The sequence below is a fragment of the Triplophysa dalaica genome, chromosome 5 (assembly GCF_015846415.1).
Source record: "Triplophysa dalaica isolate WHDGS20190420 chromosome 5, ASM1584641v1, whole genome shotgun sequence".
In the NCBI taxonomy this organism is placed as follows: domain Eukaryota; kingdom Metazoa; phylum Chordata; class Actinopteri; order Cypriniformes; family Nemacheilidae; genus Triplophysa; species Triplophysa dalaica.
In genome coordinates, this window is record NC_079546.1 from 4223483 (window position 1) to 4244745 (window position 21263).

At 40.5% G+C, this 21263-nt stretch overlaps 4 protein-coding genes and 1 non-coding gene across 8 annotated transcripts; all 5 read left to right on the forward strand.

Annotated features, from left to right (window-relative positions):
* The first annotated feature begins 616 nt into the window (after window positions 1-616).
* Window positions 617-3282, forward strand: dpysl5b (dihydropyrimidinase like 5b). Its single transcript, XM_056749013.1, is given in 9 exon segments — window positions 617-704; window positions 707-876; window positions 1724-1858; window positions 1958-2137; window positions 2316-2338; window positions 2340-2376; window positions 2704-2778; window positions 2826-2994; window positions 3197-3282. Coding segments are annotated over 9 exon segments (963 nt in total).
* A 1579-nt stretch (window positions 3283-4861) lies between these two features.
* mapre3b (microtubule-associated protein, RP/EB family, member 3b) lies at window positions 4862-9770 on the forward strand. Of its 3 annotated transcripts, none has more exons than XM_056748549.1 (8): window positions 4862-5590; window positions 6449-6518; window positions 6847-7000; window positions 7082-7227; window positions 7309-7465; window positions 7697-7845; window positions 7953-8105; window positions 8187-9770. In XM_056748549.1, exons 3-8 carry the CDS (start codon window positions 6880-6882, stop codon window positions 8250-8252), a joined length of 792 nt encoding a protein of 263 aa, XP_056604527.1. In that variant the 5' UTR covers window positions 4862-5590; window positions 6449-6518; window positions 6847-6879; the 3' UTR covers window positions 8253-9770. The 3 variants fall into 3 exon arrangements, with proteins under 3 accessions (XP_056604527.1, XP_056604528.1, XP_056604526.1); XM_056748550.1 differs by having other exon boundaries at window positions 4864-5590; window positions 6877-7000; XM_056748548.1 differs by having other exon boundaries at window positions 4869-5590; window positions 6873-7000.
* Window positions 9771-11674: 1904 nt separating this feature from the next.
* Window positions 11675-16928, forward strand: tmem214 (transmembrane protein 214). Of its 2 annotated transcripts, none has more exons than XM_056749365.1 (16): window positions 11675-12138; window positions 12802-12989; window positions 13227-13377; window positions 13468-13602; window positions 13674-13759; window positions 13848-13953; window positions 14305-14386; window positions 14464-14565; window positions 14646-14787; window positions 14896-14987; window positions 15077-15125; window positions 15213-15320; window positions 15446-15660; window positions 15732-15900; window positions 15981-16132; window positions 16232-16928. In XM_056749365.1, exons 1-16 carry the CDS (start codon window positions 11997-11999, stop codon window positions 16356-16358), a joined length of 2046 nt encoding a protein of 681 aa, XP_056605343.1. In that variant the 5' UTR covers window positions 11675-11996; the 3' UTR covers window positions 16359-16928. The 2 variants fall into 2 exon arrangements, with proteins under 2 accessions (XP_056605343.1, XP_056605344.1); XM_056749366.1 differs by having other exon boundaries at window positions 13677-13759.
* Window positions 16929-17273: 345 nt separating this feature from the next.
* On the forward strand, window positions 17274-17361 carry trnay-gua (transfer RNA tyrosine (anticodon GUA)). The gene is given in 2 exon segments: window positions 17274-17310; window positions 17326-17361. It is a non-coding gene; the product is annotated as a tRNA-Tyr (tRNA).
* Window positions 17362-17498: 137 nt separating this feature from the next.
* Window positions 17499-20792, forward strand: naf1 (nuclear assembly factor 1 homolog (S. cerevisiae)). The gene is made up of 9 exons (XM_056748450.1): window positions 17499-17625; window positions 17990-18558; window positions 18763-18931; window positions 19022-19115; window positions 19380-19462; window positions 19539-19699; window positions 19821-19872; window positions 20018-20105; window positions 20298-20792. Exons 1-9 carry the CDS (start codon window positions 17587-17589, stop codon window positions 20618-20620), a joined length of 1578 nt encoding a protein of 525 aa, XP_056604428.1. The 5' UTR covers window positions 17499-17586; the 3' UTR covers window positions 20621-20792.
* Window positions 20793-21263: the final 471 nt, after the last annotated feature.

Consider the following 21263-nt stretch of genomic DNA (forward strand, 5'->3'; position numbering starts at 1 on the left):
GGATAGTTCACCTAAAAATGAAAATTCTGTTATAATTTACTCTTTCTCAAGTTGTTCCAAGTCTGTATAAACGTCTTTGCTGTGATGAACACAGAGAAAGATATTTGGAAGAATGTTAGCAACTGTCACTTCTGGGCCATCATCCACTTCCAAAGTAGGACAATTTTAAATGGTAATCAAAGGTGCCCCCAAAACTGTTCGCTTTCCTTATTTCTTCAAAATATTGAATTTTGTGTTCAACAGAAAATATACAATAATTGTTTCTAATATGGTAGGGAATGATGTCCCAGAACTGAAAATTGCTACCATTCCTACAAATATCTTTCTCTGTGTTCAACAGAACAAAGTCATTTATACAGGTATGAAACATCTTGAGAAAGATTAAATGATGTCAGAATTTTCATTTTTGGTTGGACTATCCCTTTAAGTGTGTGTGTGTGTCTTTCCTTTACCCATTGAATAATGGAACAGCTTCAGTGAAACCTTTATGGAAAACACTTCAAGTTGGTTTAAAAGTGCTATCATAAGGTAAAGGAAAAACGAAAACAACTTTTCTTGTCTTATAAACCTTATGAACATAACCCCGGTGTCTCTCTCTCTCTCTCTGTGCAGTTTAATGGCTGCGGGTTCCAGCTCGATGAGGATTCTAATTAAAGGTGGGCGTGTCGTTAACGATGATGTCATGCAGGAGGAGGACGTCTACATCTAGGCGGTGTCATCCAGCAGGTGGGGCGTGACCTGATGATTCCGGGCGGGGCTAAGGTGATTGACGCTTCAGGTAAACTGGTGATGCCGGGCGGGACCTACACCACCGTTCACCTGCAGCAGACGTTCATGAACGCCAGCACGCAAGACGACTTCTACACTGGCACTAAAGTGAGACTGAAGCATGTTTAATACAGCACGTTATGACAAATACACACGCGTGTGCACAAATGCTGTGTCACATGACACACAGAAACAACAGCTGATGTGGAATAATTGAGATTAAACACACACAGCAGCTGATAGGAACATTCCTGAGTCCCCTTGAAACAGAGTTCAGAGTTTGGTCCGTGTGAACCCAAATAATAATCAGATGTGTCAGACAGTAATGGATGTAGCGTATGTGACCACACACACATACACTCTCTTCTCTTTTCTCTCTCACTCTGTTAAACTCAACTGTGCTGACCATCTAGTTTCTATAGTAACTGTGTTACCATAGTAGTGGTTGGCATCGCTATATGTGTTTAAGCCTGTGATGTCACAGAAATTGGGATATGAGGACAAACAGACAATGACATCATCACATCTGATCAGTTTGATTGACAGCAGGGAACCTGTCTGGCTGTTCCTCATACCGAGGGTCAATGTTCCGAAAACATCTTTGACTTAAAAAAATCTTGCAGCATTTATAGACACAAATCATGTGACTCTGACTCTTCTACGTGATTTCATTCTGGTGGATGATGCAACAGTTCTCAGTGAATGCCTTTATAAACATTTGCTTCCTCTCTTCACACAAACATTTATATTCCACTCACGTTGTTATTCAACACAACCAGAGTGACCTGCTGTGAGATCTGTGTGTGTGAAAGAGAGCGAGAGAGATTAAAAGTTAAGTATTTAAGTACAATGCACTGTATGTATGTTTGTTTCAATACTGTATATGTCATCGTTGTTTTTCACATGTTGTCATATAAACATCATGGCACATGCTCTGACGTGTGTCGTCCTGCAGGCGGCGTTGTTGACCACTATGGTGATGGCTCATGTTCTTCCAGAGAGAGACTCGTCCTGCTGGAGGCCTTTGAGAAGTGTCAAAGTCTGCTGTGATTATTCTCTGGACATAGGCGTCACCTGGTGGGGGCTGAGGGTACGAGAACCCGTACTCAACCACACTACACTGCATGAGTACAGTTGTACAAAGTGAGCAGTAATGTGTACTTTGAGTGTTGTGATGTTTGCTGTTCAGGTGCATAGAGAAATGCAGGTGTTAGTGGGAGAGAAAGGTGTCAACTCTTTTCAGACGTTCATGGCTTATAAAGACACCATGATGCTGAAGGACTGTGAGCTCTATCAGGTGATGAACACCTGTAAAGACATCGGAGCTGTCGCTCGTGTCCACGCTGAGAACAGAGAACTTGTGCAGGAGGTCAGACAACACACACTAACGCATGCACACACACACAAATGACACAAGGACACAGAAACGCACACACAAACAAACGCCCACACACACACATAAATATGTTGTCATTTTTATAGCTGCTTGAAGTGAAATGATTCTTGAATAATGTGTTAATTCTGTGTGTTTGTGTGTGTGTGTGTAGGGGGCAAAAGAGGCTTTAGATCTGAGGACCTGAGGGTATGGAAATCAGTCAACCAGAGGAGGTGAGAGAGAGAGAGAGAGAGAGAGAGAGAGAGAGATGTGTATATAACCTATATTACTGTATTCTGTAACTTAAATGTATACTTTGCTAACCTGTCAACCTTTGTTTACAATGTATTTTAGCTCTGTTTTTATATTTTTGCAGTACTTGCACTACTGCAATTTTCTTTTGAAATACAAATTTAATTTTTATGTCAATAAAGCACTTATATTGAAAAACTGATAATGTGATATTTTCAGAACAGATGATCTGATGAGTGTGTGTGTGTGTGTGTATGTCTATGTTTCTGTGCGTGTTTGTGTGTCTCACATGTTGTTGTTTTCTGCAGACTCATTGTCCAGTGTATCTGGTGAACGTATCCAGTATGAGTGACCAGAAGGCCATGACGCTCGCTGTTTTAGTTGTGAAACGTGACATTTTTCGAACTTTTTGACACATGTTTTGTGCTAGACTCAGGACCTGCGCATGGTGGATCGGGCTCCTTACTCGGGTGATGTTGCCGCGGTAGCCAACGCTGGCAGGAAAGACTCTGCCCCCTCTGAGGGTGACGTACCCATACGAGTGACAACTAGACCTGGAGGCATTCGAGACCTGCACGAGTCCAGCTTTAGTCTGTCAGGTGTGTGTTCAGATACATACTTCATAACATCCTCTGCATGCTTCATACTTTTTTTAATAGGTTTTCAAACTTACTGTCCAAGACTTTCAGGAATTGAATCTGTACATTTATTTTATATTCGCATTATATACGTCTGTCATTATTCTCCCTATATATGTGATATAATGAGATTAATGTCTAATAAGGTTTTTTTTCTCTGCAGGCACTCAAGTTGATGACCACCTTCCTAAGCGGTCCTCTGCTAGAATCCTGGCTCCACCTGGTGGACGCTCCAGTTGTATCTGGTAACCGTGGAAACCCCAGACTGACCCATTCTCACAGGTCTCTTATATGATGTTTGTTAGTTATGGAAGAACTGGATTAAGTCACAGCACTGTTCCAGGATTAGAAATAATCAGAGTGCCATTTTTCCATAACTGAACTGAACTGTGCCAAGTGACAGTTAATGTAAGTTTCCAATGATCTTAAAGATTTTAATCTAAACATTTATGCTGAAAGGCTAAAAATGTGTTTTACAGACAAAACTGTACATTGGCAATTTAATATCTTAACAAAACAACATTTGTATCTAAAAGTGCCCTTTTGCTTTTGATCAATGAAATCCTAAATAACTGAAAGAAGACATTCAGCGTCAGTGTTTATAATTCATGATGTTGCCAAAAGAGAAATAAACACAACAAAATGTTATTGAATGAGATCACAAATGTAAAATCCATTTTATAGTTTGTTATTCAGATACACACATCATACATGCACATCAGGTCAATCAGTGCATGCAAACAACGTGTGTGTTGTGTTTTTTTTAAGGGTGTTACCTTCCTAAAACACACATGATCTCACATGCTGTGAGTCACATCACATTTAAATGCTGTCTGCGTTTATCTGTATTTGACATACATAGGCAATATTTATATAGTATCTGGCAAAATTGTGTTGCCTGTGTAGTAAAAGTAACATCTGATGTGTCAGTCTCCTAGTTGTCAGGATGTTAATGGATAAGTTAGTAGTGTGGTTAATTTGACTTACATTCTACTTGAAGCACTAACAGTAAAGACACAGATGATGTGATTCTCTCTTTAATGATCTTCTCTTCCTCTTACACAGTCATGCCATGAGAGTTTATTGCTCTGTACAGGTTTTTGTGATGCTGGAGTCCTCTTTAATTGAAATACCGTGTGCTTATTGGCTGTTATTATTTTTGGTATGTGTGTTCAGTCCATGCATGAGCTTTAGGGCTTTTGTTGCTGTTTTTAAATGAAGAATTTACGTGATACCTCTTGCTTTTTAATAACTTTCTAAATCGGTTTGTAATCACAAAAGAAACTGTTTCTATCTATTCTTTTCAGTAATGTAAATTTTCTATCCCTTTGACCCCTGAATTAAAAAAACCTTTAAGTGCAAAAATATAGCAATACAGACAATAGTATCAGAGTGAAAATATAATCATTCAATCAAACAAAAAAATATTTTTCTGAAACTTCAATTTTACACTATTTCGTTTGCAAAGATAACAGTTAAATTGTAAATTAACAAAATTATTATAAATGTTGTTTATAAATGTCCTCACGTGTGTGACGCATATTTTTGTATTATATAATTTTACATGTAATATATATTAAAAATACTTGACGTTAAAAAAAAGTGCATTATTAAGCTTCTTTAGTCTTTGTTTCTGATACTAAGAAAAAAATATACTCCTTAGACGCAAAACAAAATGGAGAGCTTTAAAGCATTAAATATCCATTATAATAAATGTGCATACTAGACAGAATCACTGCGCGTCCACACTTCCGGTTCTTTTATTATGTAGACGTGCAATGCTTTCACGCACACGCTCTGTCGCCAGTGACTGGTGGAAACCAGAGCCGTTGAAAAACAGAGTTACGGCACTCACGTAGACACTGGCCGTTTCTCAATTTGCGTATGAAATCAAACGTTACACAATCACAAAGAGCGATCTTACAGTCATATTACTCACAAGATAAAATGCTGCTTTAAATGTAGTCGACCTTGTTATCAGTGTACAATATGCTAAAGTAAGCTAAATTTATGCAAATACAGTTGGTGTTATCTGTCCCGCGGAAATCCATTAAAATATGTTCACAGCACAGTTCAGTCTCTTGTGTTACGAAGGCAGCGCGTTAAAAATGGTTTCAAAATGTTCAGCTGGCCTGCGGTGAAAAATGAAACCACATACGTACCGGCTGGCACGGATCGGCACGGAGTGGAACGATTAAGCAACGAGAACGATTCGGCACGATGGTGGAAAATAGCTCACAGAGAATGTGAAGCTGACTTCACGCCCATGTTGTGTTGCCATCTGGGGATGATCATACTCCACTACTGTTATTGTTTTGATAAATACAGTTACTTGGTTTGTATGATATACGGCGAAACCGAAAGTGAAAGAATCAGGGAATTTTCCCGAACATTCTCTATTGAGTGCTCCACGTGACCACACGGCGAGTGTCGTAACTCTCTTCCTCAACAGCTCTGGTGCAAACTGGTGGAAACTGCGTTTCTAGAGACGCTTCAGATACGAGAGAGACTGCGCACCGTTACAGCAAACACCAGAGGGGACCGATTTACCACGACCGTGAGTAAAACAACCTCTTCTGCCCCTTTGTGGGTTATTTAGAACAAAGCGCGACGCCCATTAAGCACTTTAAATGCGTCCTTAGATGTTATTCTAGCGAGGAGAGACCGCGGAGGCCCGACACACCCGCACGCGCATTATCTCATTTGTTGGGCTTTAAATCACATTAACGATCACAATAACGACACTTTTATTAATGATTCGATGCATTTTTGTCACGGTGTGAGTGCGCAGTCTGCACGGTTATGTACTGATCGCTGTTGCGCATCATGTGAACAGACGCTTTCTTTCAAAACATGGCACTGAAACAAACGCTATTGCAACGCTTCAGATCGACTTAACATATACACAATGAAACATACAAATAAACAAGTATTTAAGACAAACTATGCAATGTTTTTAACATAAATCCACATTTCATGCACATGGATTGTAATTCTGATTTAATCGCGTTGAGTTTGCAGAGTGACAAAGTTACTACGCACACAGATGAAAGAATGTTGAATATTTCCATCAGACACATTCCCTACATTCAGTAGAAACTGGGATGTGCAGAAAATGTCATCTCTGTTGAGGACAGCATTTAAACAAGAACAATATGTTTTGTGTCAGTGTGATCAGTGCCTGTGATACACCCATAAACACAGCTAACGTTACTGAATAACCAGCTAAATGTAAATGTCTGGAAAACGTGGAACATCGGACTATCTGTATGTGAATAACGTCACGGTTTGAGCTCATTTTCTCTGTTACTGTTGAGCTGAAAAGGGCTTGGATTTCCACTTATTGTCTCTCTCTGGCCACTAGTGAGTTTGTGTTTTTCTCAGTGTGTGTTTTTTCTGTGTGTTTGATTTGTAGGACGCTGGTCTGTTGAGAGCTGTAAACCAGAGGATAATCAGTGTACTACAGTAACGTCCACCTACTGAAGGTGAGCGTGAGAGAACACAGGGGTATAAAGGAGACGGTATGATAAATGGCAGTAGAATGTGATGTAACTTTATTACCCTAGAGACACAGAAACTGAAACACACACACGTTGATGTCATGTGGCAGTGTCTAAGTTGGGTCAAAGGTGAGAGAGACAGACAGACAGACGTGACATCAGTCACTTTGTTTGATCTTAACTGTTTTGAGACTCCAGTAATGAGCTTAAAGTGAGCACATGTGCAGGCACACGTTTATCTCTCTGTGTGTTGAATTCCCATGACGTGTGATGCTGTATGTTGTGTTTGTTTGTTCTGTGTGTTTTTTTGTAGGACTGATTCAGTGTGTATGTGTTCAGTTAGGTGATGGCGGTGAACGTTTACTCAACATCTATGACCAATGAGAACCTGAGCAGACATGACATGCTCGCCTGGGTCAACGACTCCCTTCAGCTCTCCTACACCAAGATAGAGCAGCTCTGCTCAGGTACATTATGACAAGCGCACACACACACACACATAACAGGAAACTGTGTTCTGTGTGCTGATTGGCTGTGGTCTCTGTCAGGTGGGGCGTACTGTCAGTTCATGGACATGTTGTTTCCCGGTTGTATTCTGCTGAAGAAGGTGAGGTTCCAAGCAAAACTGGAGCACGAGTACATCAACAACTTCAAAGTCCTGCAGGGGGCGTTCAAGAGAATAAACGTGGACAAGGTGAGACGGAAATCTGCCTACAACCTGTTTTATTTCTGAGTGAACAAGACATTGGACTTCATGTCTGTGTCTCTGGTGTAGATCATTCCTGTAGAGAGGCTGGTCAAGGGAAGGTTTCAGGACAACTTTGAGTTTCTTCAGTGGTTTAAGAAGTTCTTTGAGGCAAACTACGACGGGAAGGAGTACGACCCCGTGCTGGTCCGACAGGGTCATGATGCCACACCTCCACCCAACGCAGGTGAGGTCATTTTCCACAAACCCAAGAACCCCTACAGAATGGCAGGTAACACACATACACGCATGCCCTGTGTGTCTGTGTGTGGTTTACACTCGGCTTCTGGTTTGTCTTGAGATTGGTTTGGCTCCAGGGTTGTAGACTTGAGAGTTTGTGTCATGGCCGGCCCACATAGTATTGGTAAATGTGTGAGTCCGTGTATTGTGATTGGCTGATGAATTGAATATAATGCAGGGCCCCAGCGGACATCACCAACAGGACCCAAAAGCATGCCCCCACCCCCGCGTGTCATCAGCTCCACCCCCTCGACCGCCATGAGACGGAACATGCCAATGTCACGTAACGGAAGCGGTGATGCTGAGATCAAGGAACTTAGCCAGCAGGTACACGCATATCTTGTCAATTCTGTGTTAACTTGTCAGTCAATGTTTTCTCCAAAGTGTCCACCAGAGTCAAATATAGCAAGAAGTTTTATTCTGTCTGTGTGTAGTTGATGGACCTGAAGTTGACTGTTGACGGTTTGGAGAAAGAACGAGATTTCTACTTCAGCAAGCTCAGAGACATCGAGCTGATCTGTCAGGAACACAAGAGCGACAGTAGCACCATCCTCTCCAAAATCATGGACGTCCTCTACGCTACAGAGGTGAACACACACACACACACACACTGTCTTCATTCAAATCCTCATAAACTGAAGGTTTATTTAGCGTCTGTGTTTTTTCAGGATGGTTTTGCGCCTCCGGAAGATGAAGATATCGATGAACCGCCACAAGACCAAGATGAATATTGATCAACTCACGCGACTCTCTCTCATCTCATTCATGTCTTTATCCTTTCGGCCCGACCACACCATCTCTCTTTTTCCTCCCTCTATTCTTCCCAATTGTCCCCAATCTCAAACCAGAAGACACTAGAGGTGTGGTCTAATGTGCTAATGGATTGGTTATAGGTGTGTTTACGCATACGTGATGTGTGAGTTTTGAGAGTGACACTGCAGTCGTGTGCAGAGATTGAAGTTTTATTGGCTGTAGGGTTTAAGGATGGTTTTCAAGCCACTCCAGCACTGACCCATAAACATTCAGTCTCACATTTCAATTTACTTCCGGAGCCAGGATGATGAACAGGTCTGAGTCAGTGTATATCTACACACGCACGCACACACACACGCAAACACGCGCCTGTTCTGTTGTAGTGTTAATGTAGCCAACGCTTAGATTTACTTAATTTTTAACAGTATTTAATGTGGGCTCGTTTTGTAGCAGTGCAAATCAAAACTCTTTTCACAAATTGAATACAGGTTCCTTGTCTATTCCAAAATACTAAACTTAATTCAATTTTATCATTTTATCATAAGTGTGTGTGTGTGGAGATGTGTTTCTTTGTAATTGCCGGTAAATCATTAGCAATAGTGCTGGTGTGGTGTGGAGTTTTATTTATTTACGAAGGAAAGAGAACAACTAGCATCGATTAAGTCAAGTAATGTGATGAAAAAGACTGAAAGTATAAAACAAGAGTTTTCTATAGCTGCTAAATTTTAATTTATCATTTCATTGTTTTCTTTTTAATATTTTCTTTTGTTGCACAGAATAAAATGTTATGCAGGTTCGTTTTGATTGACAGGATCTGTGTCATTTACACTTTCACCCCTGTCACCCACATCTGCTGTCACTATGGAGGATTAAAACTGCTAAAATAATAAGTAAAAAATGCTGAAAGAATTACATAAATGTTTATAAATACACATACTGATGTTAAAATACATATACATATTTTTAAATGTGTTAGGAGCCTAATCGTTAAAGTCCCAGTGAAATAAAAAGTTACTTTGCCAATATTTTTTATTAAATATTGAAATATTGCAGCGCATTTACTGTAAATAGTTTAGCAATGTAGGTCAGTCCCTTTCTAAAGTTCAAGTGCCCTCATAATCTAAAGTTAAAATCTAAAAATGATCCGTCGTATGTTAGACGGCTTCCTCGGAGCATCCGTTAACTCCTCCCCCTAAACTGTCACTCTGCTGCCAATTTCTTGGTGTTGAAATCTTTTACCTTTTAACAACCAAATCAGTTGTCGTCCAGCCCTACATTTCCCCGTCATTTCAGAAGTTGTTTCATACCTCACAATTTTGAAAAATAGACAATCCCTACTTCATTTATACACATATTTATGTATTTATTTCCACACTTATTTATTTATCATATTTGCAGGTTTTGTCCTCCATATGTCACAGCAACTGTTGCCATGGCAACCACACAGACATTCATCCATTTGGAGTTTTACTATGTAAAATAAAAATGTCTGCGGGGAATTAATGGTTTGTGTGTTCATTTGCACTGTACGTCAATATGAATATAAACCCTGAGCATAATGAATCATTTTAAACAATGTGCTTTAAGCCGTTTTTACGAATTAAATTGTGCAAAAATGCCCTAATGTATCTCACTTTTGCGGTGTAGTTTTACTTTTTAGAGGAAAATAATGTTTGACAATTTTACATCATCATATATATTTAAAATAAATAATATTTGATGTATTTTCATCTTGTATTTTATCATCGGTCTGGTATGGTATTGGTTTATTTTTCAACGAGTAAGGGGATCCCAGCAAACACATTCGTTCTGACGCCGTCGCCAGGTCGTCTTCATTTGGTCACGTTTACATTACGTTGTCATCACGTACTGAGAAATATTGGCAACGCTCCAATTCTTGGAATTTTTGCTAACGTTCCAGAAACCTCCTAGCCACGTCCTCAAATAACGTCACGTGCTCTCGGAAATTGTATTATTCCCATGTCGTGATTATTCCCATGTCAGCTCCTTTATGTCGGAAGGAATGTAGCACGCCAGATTCATGCGTGCGTGTGTTTTCTGAATATATTATATGGTAATAGTTATCTACCGGACTTCCTAGTTTTATTCTGGAATATTGGTGAAATACATGCTATTTTTGCAGTTTATTAACAGGCAGCATGCTTCAAATGGTTATTCATGTATAATTACTCGACACGACAAGGCAATTTAAACTGTTGCGGTAAAACTAATGAATCATATCTGTCACAGCAGAAATCCTACTCACTTCCGCCATGTTGATTGTGTAAGGCCCAACCATTCCCAGTGGGAAACGGGACAGCAGAGGACGTTCATGTGCAATTTGTACCTCGGAAACAAAAGGTTCCTATAATTCCGAGAGCACGTGAAGGCTGCATTAATCCCACGGAGAACGTTGTAGCGACGTGACAAACAGGTCACTGGTCATTTGATTAATGAATCTGTCATTTCTATTATTATGTCATTATATGGAAAATGTATGATTAGAATAAAATCTGTTATAATGTCAAGATGAATGCTGTAAATCAGACATCTGACAGCAACAGGATTTTAATTTGATACCACAATTAAAACTGCGTTTCTAATTATTTAGTGTGCGCGTCTAATATGTGCGTGCGTCTCCAGCAAGCTTCTCTGTTCTGCAAAGAGGCGCGCGCTCGCATCATTGTTTCTAAAAAGTGTAAATGTAATGTTTATTCATCTCTTTCAATAAATATCTTCTATATGGAGTTAAAGTATTTGATTGGTTCTGCCATTTACTTCAGTATCTAAAGAAAAAAACTTCTTATTGTGATGTACAGTGCTGTGTTGAGTTTTATTAATTGTTATACTGTGCTTTGTACGTATTTGAATAGAGAATTCCCCCAATTACGCATAAAATTGAATCTTTAACGCACGGATCAAATCACAAATTAATTTATTCCTCCATGTGAGGAATGAGAATTTTTTCAATTAAATAAAAAAACGATTTTAACAACGTGACTGTTCGGTCCAGGTACGTCGTAACAACGTAAATGTGTTAGTTAGCTGATTATATGATATTATACAATTAAATAGCGAAACAATATGTTATATAACAATATATAATAATTTATGTATAAAAACTCGCAACATATAAAAAGTCGTGGTGTCAACTTTAATGCATAATAAGAATAATTAAATACAACTTAACTGAAGTTTTCTTTGAAAAAAAACGAGACCAAAAAGTACATTTCCGAAAACACACAAGATTAAAAAGAAATACATGCGCATGAACGCGCGTTAGCATAGACATTCTTTAAAACGAGGAAAGGACAGCCATCGTATGTAACTTCCTGTGAGAGACAACTATGAGTCACGTGATGGCCAGGGCGTGTTTGATTGGTTAGATAGGTTTTCTCTCAAAACATAAAGCCACATAGCTAGCATGTTCGTTGCAATGCGAAGTTTATTAAAACGTATACTTGTATAGTTTTAAACGTTTTGTTGTAACATTTACCGTAGTATTTAATACAATTATATTCAACGGAATAAGTTAACACCACACAGCAAATTTTATTTGTTCCAGTCGGTCTAACCGGAAGTGCGCCGAGGCAGCGCAGAGTGGACGTGCTGGAACGTAAAGCAGCTGCGCTAGCAGAAATCAGACGTGGCATTAAAAGCGGTTTGTGTAAACCGATTAAAGCTGTCGATCGTTTATCATCATTCATTTGTTTTAGACTGCGATCATGGCCTCGGCTGCGGGCAAATGGGAGGTGGTGAAAAAAGGGAAAAAGTCGAGTAACAGTAGCAGTAAACCTCAACAGCAGGAGAAGAATGCCGTCAGGAAAGCGTTGAGAGAGGCCAATCTGTCACTCAACGACAAAAGCCGTGAGAAACACAACACACACAGAGCTATGAACTGTACACTTATCTGATGTTATTTTAGAACACAATTTACAACTTGGACAGAAACACATCAGTAATGCATGCATAATGTATGGCTATATTACTACCCATTTAGACCTGTACGTTATTACCATGACATTAGTTATTTATATTTAACGTGAGTATCATGAAACGTAACGTTAACATATATGCGCATTATTTATTTTAAAAGTTCCATGGTAATACCATTTGATACCATCTTTGCATTAGTTGTAAGAAATCAACTTCTGAGCTGTACACGTCATGATGAGTTTGTGATCTAGTATGAACTGGACAGATTTACAAATATGTTTCACACTGAATCTTTGGAGGTTTGGCCTGTTTTTTTTCGATGAAGGGGTGGAGTTGTGTTGAAGTATTTAAATTCAGCCGATTATGAAGAAAATCTGTGCTTTTGCATTTCAAAACCCAGCTTAAACTCACTCAACGGAACTTAAGAGGCGTAAGGAGTTGCAAAATCTGTCCATCTGGTCACCAGGACTGTCGTGGGTTATTTCATTCAGTTGTGAAAGACTCTTGCTCTCTCACTGTTCAGAGAGTATTCTTCTGTCTCCTCTTCTCTTGTGTCATTCTCTGGAGTTTTGACGATTTTATGTGTGTTTGCAGCCATGATTTCTGAGACCATCTATGACGGCTTTGAGAAGATGGCGAAGAAACAAAATAAGGAGCAGGTTCCTCCGGCCGCTGAAACCCAGCAGAAGAAACCCAACGTGCCGAAACAGACAAAGAAATCTCCTGTCAGCGGAAGCTCAAGCCAGACACAATACAAAACACTGGAAGAGGCTGTTAAAGCTGTGAGTACAAACACAAACAGAAAGATCTTGTGGCTGTTTTTGTGGGAAAGTAAATATTCACTGAAACTAAACATCATTTGGAAATTGAAAAGTCCCAGAAATATTGTATCATTGTTCTTTATTCTAAATATCTTCTGAAGTCAGAGGATAGCGTTGTGTGAGGATAACTCTAAAAGTAAAAAATTGTGAGTTTGATTCTAACGCTGTTGTCTCTCTGTGTGTGTGTGTTTCTTTCAGCTGGACATTGTAGAGTGGAAGCAGCAGGTGGAGAGAAGTCAAAATGTCTTTCCTGACAATCCGTCCATCTGGATGAAAGATCTTGCTGGATATCTGAATCATAAACTTCAAGCACCAGACACGGACCCCTTGCTCAGCAGCTACTCACATGGTTAGTGTTTTTCTTTGACTTTGAGCTGCAGGAATGTTGGGTTCGCAGAAAATGGCTTTGAAATCATTCTGACTGTGTTTTCGTGTCCAGATTACCCATACTGCCTTGCTGGTAAGGAGTTAAAGGCCATAATTAAAAACCTGATGAGTAAATGTGCTGACTCACTGGCAGAATTCTTTGACCACTGTGTGTACACCATGTTGAGAGAGCAGGAGAGACAGCCAGGTGAGACGCATACCTAAAGCACTCGGATTTGCGGTTTTGTGTCCTTTCTCATGATTTGTGTTCTGCTTCAGCAGCTGAACCTCTGCACGGCTACAGGATGTGTATTCAAGCCCTCATGCAGGACAAACCTAAAATAGCCACGCTGAATCTGACGGAGGTGAGTCCCTCACTCTTCAGATATAAATTCCTGCATTCATAAGTAATATTGATGTTTGACCTTGGACCTGTGTGTGTTCTCCGCACAGCATCTGGAGCTCCTGCGGTCGCATCAGAGCCGGCCGGTCAAATGTCTGACCATCATGTGGGCTCTGGGACAAGCGGGCTTCTACGACCTCAGTCAGGGCATTAAAGGTCAGCGAGTGAGATTGTAATGAGAGGAAAGGCGAAAGAGTTGAGAAATGAAGTTGAGAAGTCCTGCGTGTGAATGTTCTGCTAAATGCCAGCCGTGTAGTTTCAAACTCCCACAGGACAGATATATCAACTTTACTCTCGTTTCTTCATGATAACTGATGATGACTGAAGCTGTTTTCAGGTCTTCTATATTCAACAAGGATTTAGAGAATGGATCAAACTTATAGATGTTTTGTACTTTTTAACGAATCCACAAAATGTAAAAAAATAGTTTTCTTTGACGCCATTGGGTTATTTGTTCTCGCGTTATATTTTGTGAGTTGTTTATGATTGTTTGTTTTTGGTTTGTAGTTTGGTTGAGCATCATGCTTCCCGTCCTTGGGGTCAAGTCACTGTCCGCATACGCCATCGCTTATCTGGAGCGACTCCTCACGTAAGTTTGTGTGAACGTCTCAATATTAATACTACTAAACTGCTCAAATCTCAGATGATTTAAACTTCACGTTTCAGTCTCCATGCCAACCTGACAAAAGGATTCGGGATCATTGGACCAAAGGAATTCTTTCCTCTTCTGGACTTCGCTTACATGCCCAAAAACGCCCTATCTCCAAGGTAACGGTCGGTCGGTGATGTCCAGACTCCGATGAGATGCTTTTTATGTGTGACTGTGATTTCTGTGGTTCTATGTACAGTCTTCAGGAGCAGTTGTGTCGACTGTACCCACGACTAAAGGTTCTGGCATTCGGAGCGAAACCCGAATCGACTCTTCACACGTATTTCCCCTCGTTCCTCTCCCGAGCTACGGCAAACTGCCCCGATGCCATGAAGGCAGAGGTATCGTGTCCGCGCACACACACCCACACACACGCACACACACGCACACACACACTGCTCTGATGATGAGAGGTGATGTGTTAATGTGTTTCTGTGTGTGCACTACAGCTTCTCAACAGTCTGGTAGAGTGTCTTTCTGTAGACAACCAGAGTTTGAGTGTGTGGAGGCAGTTATACACCAAACATCTGCCCCAGTCCAGGTGACCTTTAACCTTTCACATAATCACCCTCACAGATTTACTCTAACTATTTCAGCTTGATGTCTAACACATCTTGCCTCTCTGTTCAGTTTGTTGTTGGATCATCTGTTGAAGTCGTGGAAAACACTTTCACCGAAGGTAAGAAACCGTCTCGTACACACAAAAGCGTGAAATCAGATTCTCTTCCTCTGCTCATCTGTAGTTTGTTTTTTGTTTGGAGTGTAGTTGAGAAAAAAACTTCAGGATACAATTCAGTCCTTCAGAGTGACGAACGAAGAGCTTCAGACAAACACAAAGACACCAGAGATCCGGGACTGCAGCTCGCTCTGTCAGGTGAGACACACTGTTGCCCCACCCACTCGGTGCTCTCATTTATTTCTTCATTTTTTTAAGCTTAATGTCTGAACAAGCTATCATTTCTTCTCTCTCTCTCTCTCTCTCTCTCTCTCTCTCTCCAGTCTCTGCAGTTAAAGATGCGAGGTCGAGGTTTCCCGTGGTGGCGCGTGTTGATGATGATGTTGGTGTTTGTGGTAGGCTTCGTCGCACATGACATCAGAACACAGGGGTCATTCGCAGACTCTACAACAGCTCTATACCTGGAGAGGACAGGGGTCACAGCCGTATCCCAGCAGGCCTGGAGTAAAGCTTCTCTCTACGGTCAGCAGGGTGTCGGGTAAGAAACTCTTTCCACCCTACGCATGCAGCAGATCGTCTGTTGTTGTGACATGACGTGTGTTTTTGTAGTTGGATGGCAGAGAACACGCCATATTATTACTCTCGTGCTGTGGAGGCCGTAGGGCCGCTGCTGGAAGACGTACAGGAGAAGATAAAGATCGCTGTCGTCTTCATCGCACAGAAGAGCTTTGAGCTTTTAGCGTGGCTGCGGGAGAACGTGCCGCTGCTCATTGAATGGGTGAGAGTCACACGCAGCTAAAACAAATGCATTGATGTGATTGTATTGTGTTCATGTGTGTGCTTGTGTTCTTCCCTCAGATCATCGCGAACACTCCAGACAGTGTGTTTCAGTTTATAGAATATGTGAAGGAGTTGTTGCTGTACATTCATCAGCAGTTTATAGTCCCGTCGCTGCAGTATATGTCTACAGCGTTACAGAACGCATGGAAAAGCTTACAGGACTCCTGCAAGTCAGTATTTCACACATTTACACCACAACAGTTTCAATATCACAGTGAAATGAATGAAACTTTTGTGCGGTTGTGTAATGAGTTTTCATGTCTTTGTAGCGGCGAGGTGACGTTCCTCTGCTTACAAGATCACCTGAAGACTTTCACAAACATCACCTGGATTTACCTGCAGGACGCCACATCAGCGGTGAAGAGCCGAGCGCAGGAGCTGCTGTCCCGGGCTTGATACACGCAAACACACACACGCACACTTTAAACAGACCCACCCACCTTCTGTTCATTTTTTATTCTTTTCTCAATGTGCATGAGGTTTTATATCTGTTGTACGGACAGTTTTGGCTTTTATGCAGATCTTTTTTTCACATGTTCATTTTACACAAAGTTGTCAAACCACAGCGAAACAAGATGTGTGTTTTTTAACACACCCACACACACACAAAACTGAAGATCTCATGTGTATGTGTAGTAGTATAAACACAGATGATGATAATGATGACTACTGCTGCTGTTTACTAAACACTGAATCTGATGCCCTCGATGTGATTCACTTGATTTTGTTGTTGTCTCATAGATCGACTCTTGAGTTCTTATACAAGATGCAGTTTGTTCTGTGTTTACAAGCTTTGTGTCAGAGGATCGGTCCTGAATCAAAGCTGGACTCAGAATCACGGGGTTGCCATGGTGACCGCGTGATATTAAAATTCAATGTATCATTTAAAACCGGTTTGTTTCCTATCTGATGAGCTGATTTGTTACTTTGTAAATGGTTTATAAATAAATAAGACTATTCTATTCAGTTCTCCACAATGCTTCTGTGGTTTTATTTCAGTTAACGTTAGATGGCAAATCATCCTCCTTCAACGTGTAACGTGTAAACCTTAATGACAATACATTACTAACGTTTAATAACATGGAAGCGGTGAATGTATGGCTGTCATACAATGGAAAGATGGTATTAGACACTCAGTAATCTGAATCCAAACCTTACAGTTCCAAAGATATTTATGTAATCGTAATAAACTGATTTCTAATAATAACAATCATTGTTAACTTCAGCTAACATTTTATGTCAGTCAACATTAAATAAATGATAGTTACGAATGCTTCCTTCAAATTCCAATGTGAACTTGTAAAGCACATCCCTTCGATAGCTCAGTTGGTAGAGCGGAGGACTGTAGAGGTTTAATGCTGAAATCCTTAGGTCGCTGGTTCGAATCCGGCTCGAAGGAGAATTTTTTTTCGACACTACAGAACGTTTTTAGTTGATGATGTCTGTTGACTTTAAAGGATCAGCAGTCCGACTATTTAACTCACTCAAATAGAGATATTTTCAAAACACTATTGATCCGCACCGGGTCTTTTACTTTGAAAACAATGTAGCGTTTCCGGTTGTTGTGACGTAAAATCTTGTTTGTGGCGCTTTCCTCACGTTGTTCTCACATGGTAATCTCAACATGGAGAAAACAAACATAGAGAGCGCTAATGATGGCAAGGTAAAGTATATTAAACGTCTAGTGATAATTTCGCGTTAACGTGTTTTATTTGTGCTGTCTATACACTCGGGTGACTTTTAGGACGTTATAGAATAGAACGTCAAACGACATCTTCACTCATCATAAACACATTAAGCAATGGTCGAACTTAATTTAGCTTATCATAAAAAACTGTTCTTTGTTTAAACATGCGGGAAATGTTCTTTTTTCATGTTTATGCATCATTACAGCGTCATTACGGCACCACACTTGGTCTTTTCAAACAAAAACTAATCTGATAACTTTGCGTTGTCCACTTTAGTCCATAGCCGTATTTGTTCATGTTTGATTATTTCATTTATTATGTGAATGCAATATTTTCCAGCATAAAGATGAGACCAAATCTGAGAAAATGGAAGTGGATGATGAAACTCCACATTCTCAGTCTGAACCAACAGGTAACGTTAATCTACAGAGCCCCGTTATCCAATCAATGCCTGGAGAGCCTTGCACCATCAGTCAGTCTGAACCAAATGTAGATCAATGCACCAATATCGAGTCCGAACTGACAGGAGATCACAGTGTCAGTGGTCTGTCTGAACTAAAAGAAAATCCGTGCACCAATATTGTGCCTGAACACAGAGATCCTCACAGTGCCAGTTCTCAGTCTGAACCAAAGGAAGATCATTGCACAAATATTGAGTCAGAACAGACGAGTGGCCATCAGTCTGGACAAACAGAAATTCAACACATCAGTACGCACAATGAGAAGACAGGAGATGTCTGCACCAGTAGTCATTCTGGACCGAGAGAAGATCACCTCATCCGTAATACATCTGGTCCGGCAGAGATGAAGTGTGAACCTGTGGTTAGTCCACAGACTGGCACAGGATCCTTGGCTATGTTAAGCATGCAGTACAGAGGAAACAGCTCGGATGATGACCGCTCAGACAGGTCGGATTCTGATTGTAATTTGATTAATTTTATTCTAAATTAACCCCTTTTATTTCGAAACCACCCTTTCTCACCATTTGATTTAGGTTGTGGCTGTTTAAAAACTATAACACTAGTACCATGTGTGGAAATTCAAAGTGTGGTTTTGTTTACAAGTGCAAGTTTTGTTTTCATTCTATAAGAGTTGTCTTTTATGTGACTCAGTGACTCGGACTCTTCATCCTCCACATCCTCGTCCTCATCATCGACGTCCTCTTCCTCCTCTGAGCCTTTAAAGGTGCATCGGGGTGAAGATGATGATGATGAAGGTGTTGCCATGGTTAGCGGGAAGATGCCTGTGCCGATCAAAACTCAAGACGAGCTACTTTTAAAGGTGACAGATGATAATTTATAAATGAATATTCGTATGTTTGTTCTGAGAGATTGGGATTTTTGTAGACATATTTTGTTGTGTTTGTTTTAGGACCTTCCTGAAGTGGAGAATCTGACCATAAGCCTTCCAGACGATACAGAGATGGAGCCCATTGGGACGATATCAAGCATCGTTGAGCAACTAGGTATTTTTCTTCAAAGTTGTCTCTTTAAGGCTGTATGTAAGAACATATGGTGCCATAATGATATGCATGTCGATGCATCAAGCAGGTTTAAATGTTTGAAGAGCAACAATAGATGTTTTGCACTCTAAGATAGACATAATGCACAGAGGACTTGAGTTTGGTCTTTGCATTTTGAAAAGTTTAATCATTTAAATGATCTTGATGTATAAAATTGAATGAAAGGAAATTGTGCCAAAACACTGACACCGAGTTGTCATATTTTAGTTATTGTGGAAGCATACAAGAACACACCACCACTTAATGAAGACAGTGTGTTATTCAGTCAAAACAGAAACTCTGTTGGCAAGGTCAGTAGCACCTACATTTCCACATTAAAAAATCTTAGTGTATTGTGTTTGACTGAGGCCATTTGTTGTCCCTCAGGTTTTTGAAGTTTTTGGACCCGTTTGTCAACCTTATTACGTTATGAGGTTCAACTCAAATGAAGATATCATCAAGAAAGAACTCAAAATTCGAGACCCTGTTTACTTTGCCCCCAAAATTAAAGATTTCACCGGCTACATCTTCACCGAGAAACTGAAAGAGTAAGTACCTCATCCGAATGATGTGCCCATAGTGTTGGGTTGAACTCGCATTGAAATTCTGAATATCGTCAACACTGTTGTATTTTTCCGCAAACATTTACACCTTTTCCTTTCAAACTAGCCTCAAAGGATCGGATGCATCCTGGAAAAATGACCAGGAACCTCCTGCTGAGGTGAATGTGGCTTGTTTGGAAAATTAGGTCACCATCGGCTTAAATGTTGTGGTGGAAACGCTTGTCCAAATAATTCTGTTATCTCGTTGTCTGGTCGCAGTAGTTTAGTCTCCCCGCTGATTAATTTTCACTCTTGTGTTTGTAGGCACTAGATTATAGTGATGATGAACAGGAGAAAATGGCCAAACAGAAGCTGAAAGATCAAAAGAGACGGCAGAACGATTCGGGTACAGGTGGGTCAAGTAGGAAACCTTAAAATAGAGTTTTTGGGCGATTTTATTTATAGGTTTAATGATATTTAGGACAATAATAATCTATATTTTTATATAACTTAAAATCAAGTAGATAAATAAAGTGGATGAACACTACATTTTTGTTTCTTAGCAGTTGTTAACCATTTCTTCACTTTTTGTTCTCTTTACCAGACGACGAATCAGACAAAGTCCGGCCCGCTCAAAAACCGACCCGCCGGAAGCCCCGACAGAACCGCAACGCTCCACGTGGGCAGCACCACAATCGTGGTGGCGGTTTCCATAGTAACCATCATGCTCATCCCCCCTTTCCACCCCCTGACTACATTTTCCCTCCATCTGATCCACACATGTATCCCTACCAGGGCCCAATGTACCCACCATTCCAAAGACCTCCACCCTTTCACATGGGCATGCCCCCTTGGCCCCCAGGGGCAAATCAAGGCTTTATGTTTCATCCCCCGCCTCCTCCCCCACCTCCACCATCTAATCAGTAAACCTGTGACTTTAATCAACTTCACCGGACAACACGTAACTAGCGCCCCAGGAAGGGATTACAGTCTTTGTATACTAATGTGATCGTATACAGGTGTATAGTGTGAATCAAATCGTATTGTACATTATTGAAGTTACATTATTAATTTTGTATTAAACATTATGAATATCATAGTTTTAAGTGTCTTTGTGTTTGTAGTATTGTTAGATATAGTGGATTGCTGATTCAGTTTCATGTTGAAGAGAAACAACCCAGACCAGCTTGGGACCTAAAATATCACCGGGGCTCTATTCTGTGTGCCGTTCAGAATAGCATCAACTCTCTGATCCCATGATTTCTTATCACCGACCCCCGATTTGGGTTTCCTGGATGCTCTTTATCTTCTGTTGTTTTGAAGCTGTAGTTCTGACCCCATTTTGACTCAAGGTCACTGTGTCCAGCAGAGCCCAGAGCAATGCGATCCATCTGGGAGCTGGCAGTTTCATTACCATCCATGCAGTTTGGAGAAATTGGACATAAAGTGAGGACTGCGTTTTCTCTCTGGACCATTGAACCACTGAAACTGGAAGGAAATTCATATCGTTTATCTCACAGGGACATCGATCCTATACTGTGGCAGGTCGGAAGGCATTACAGGTCTCTGT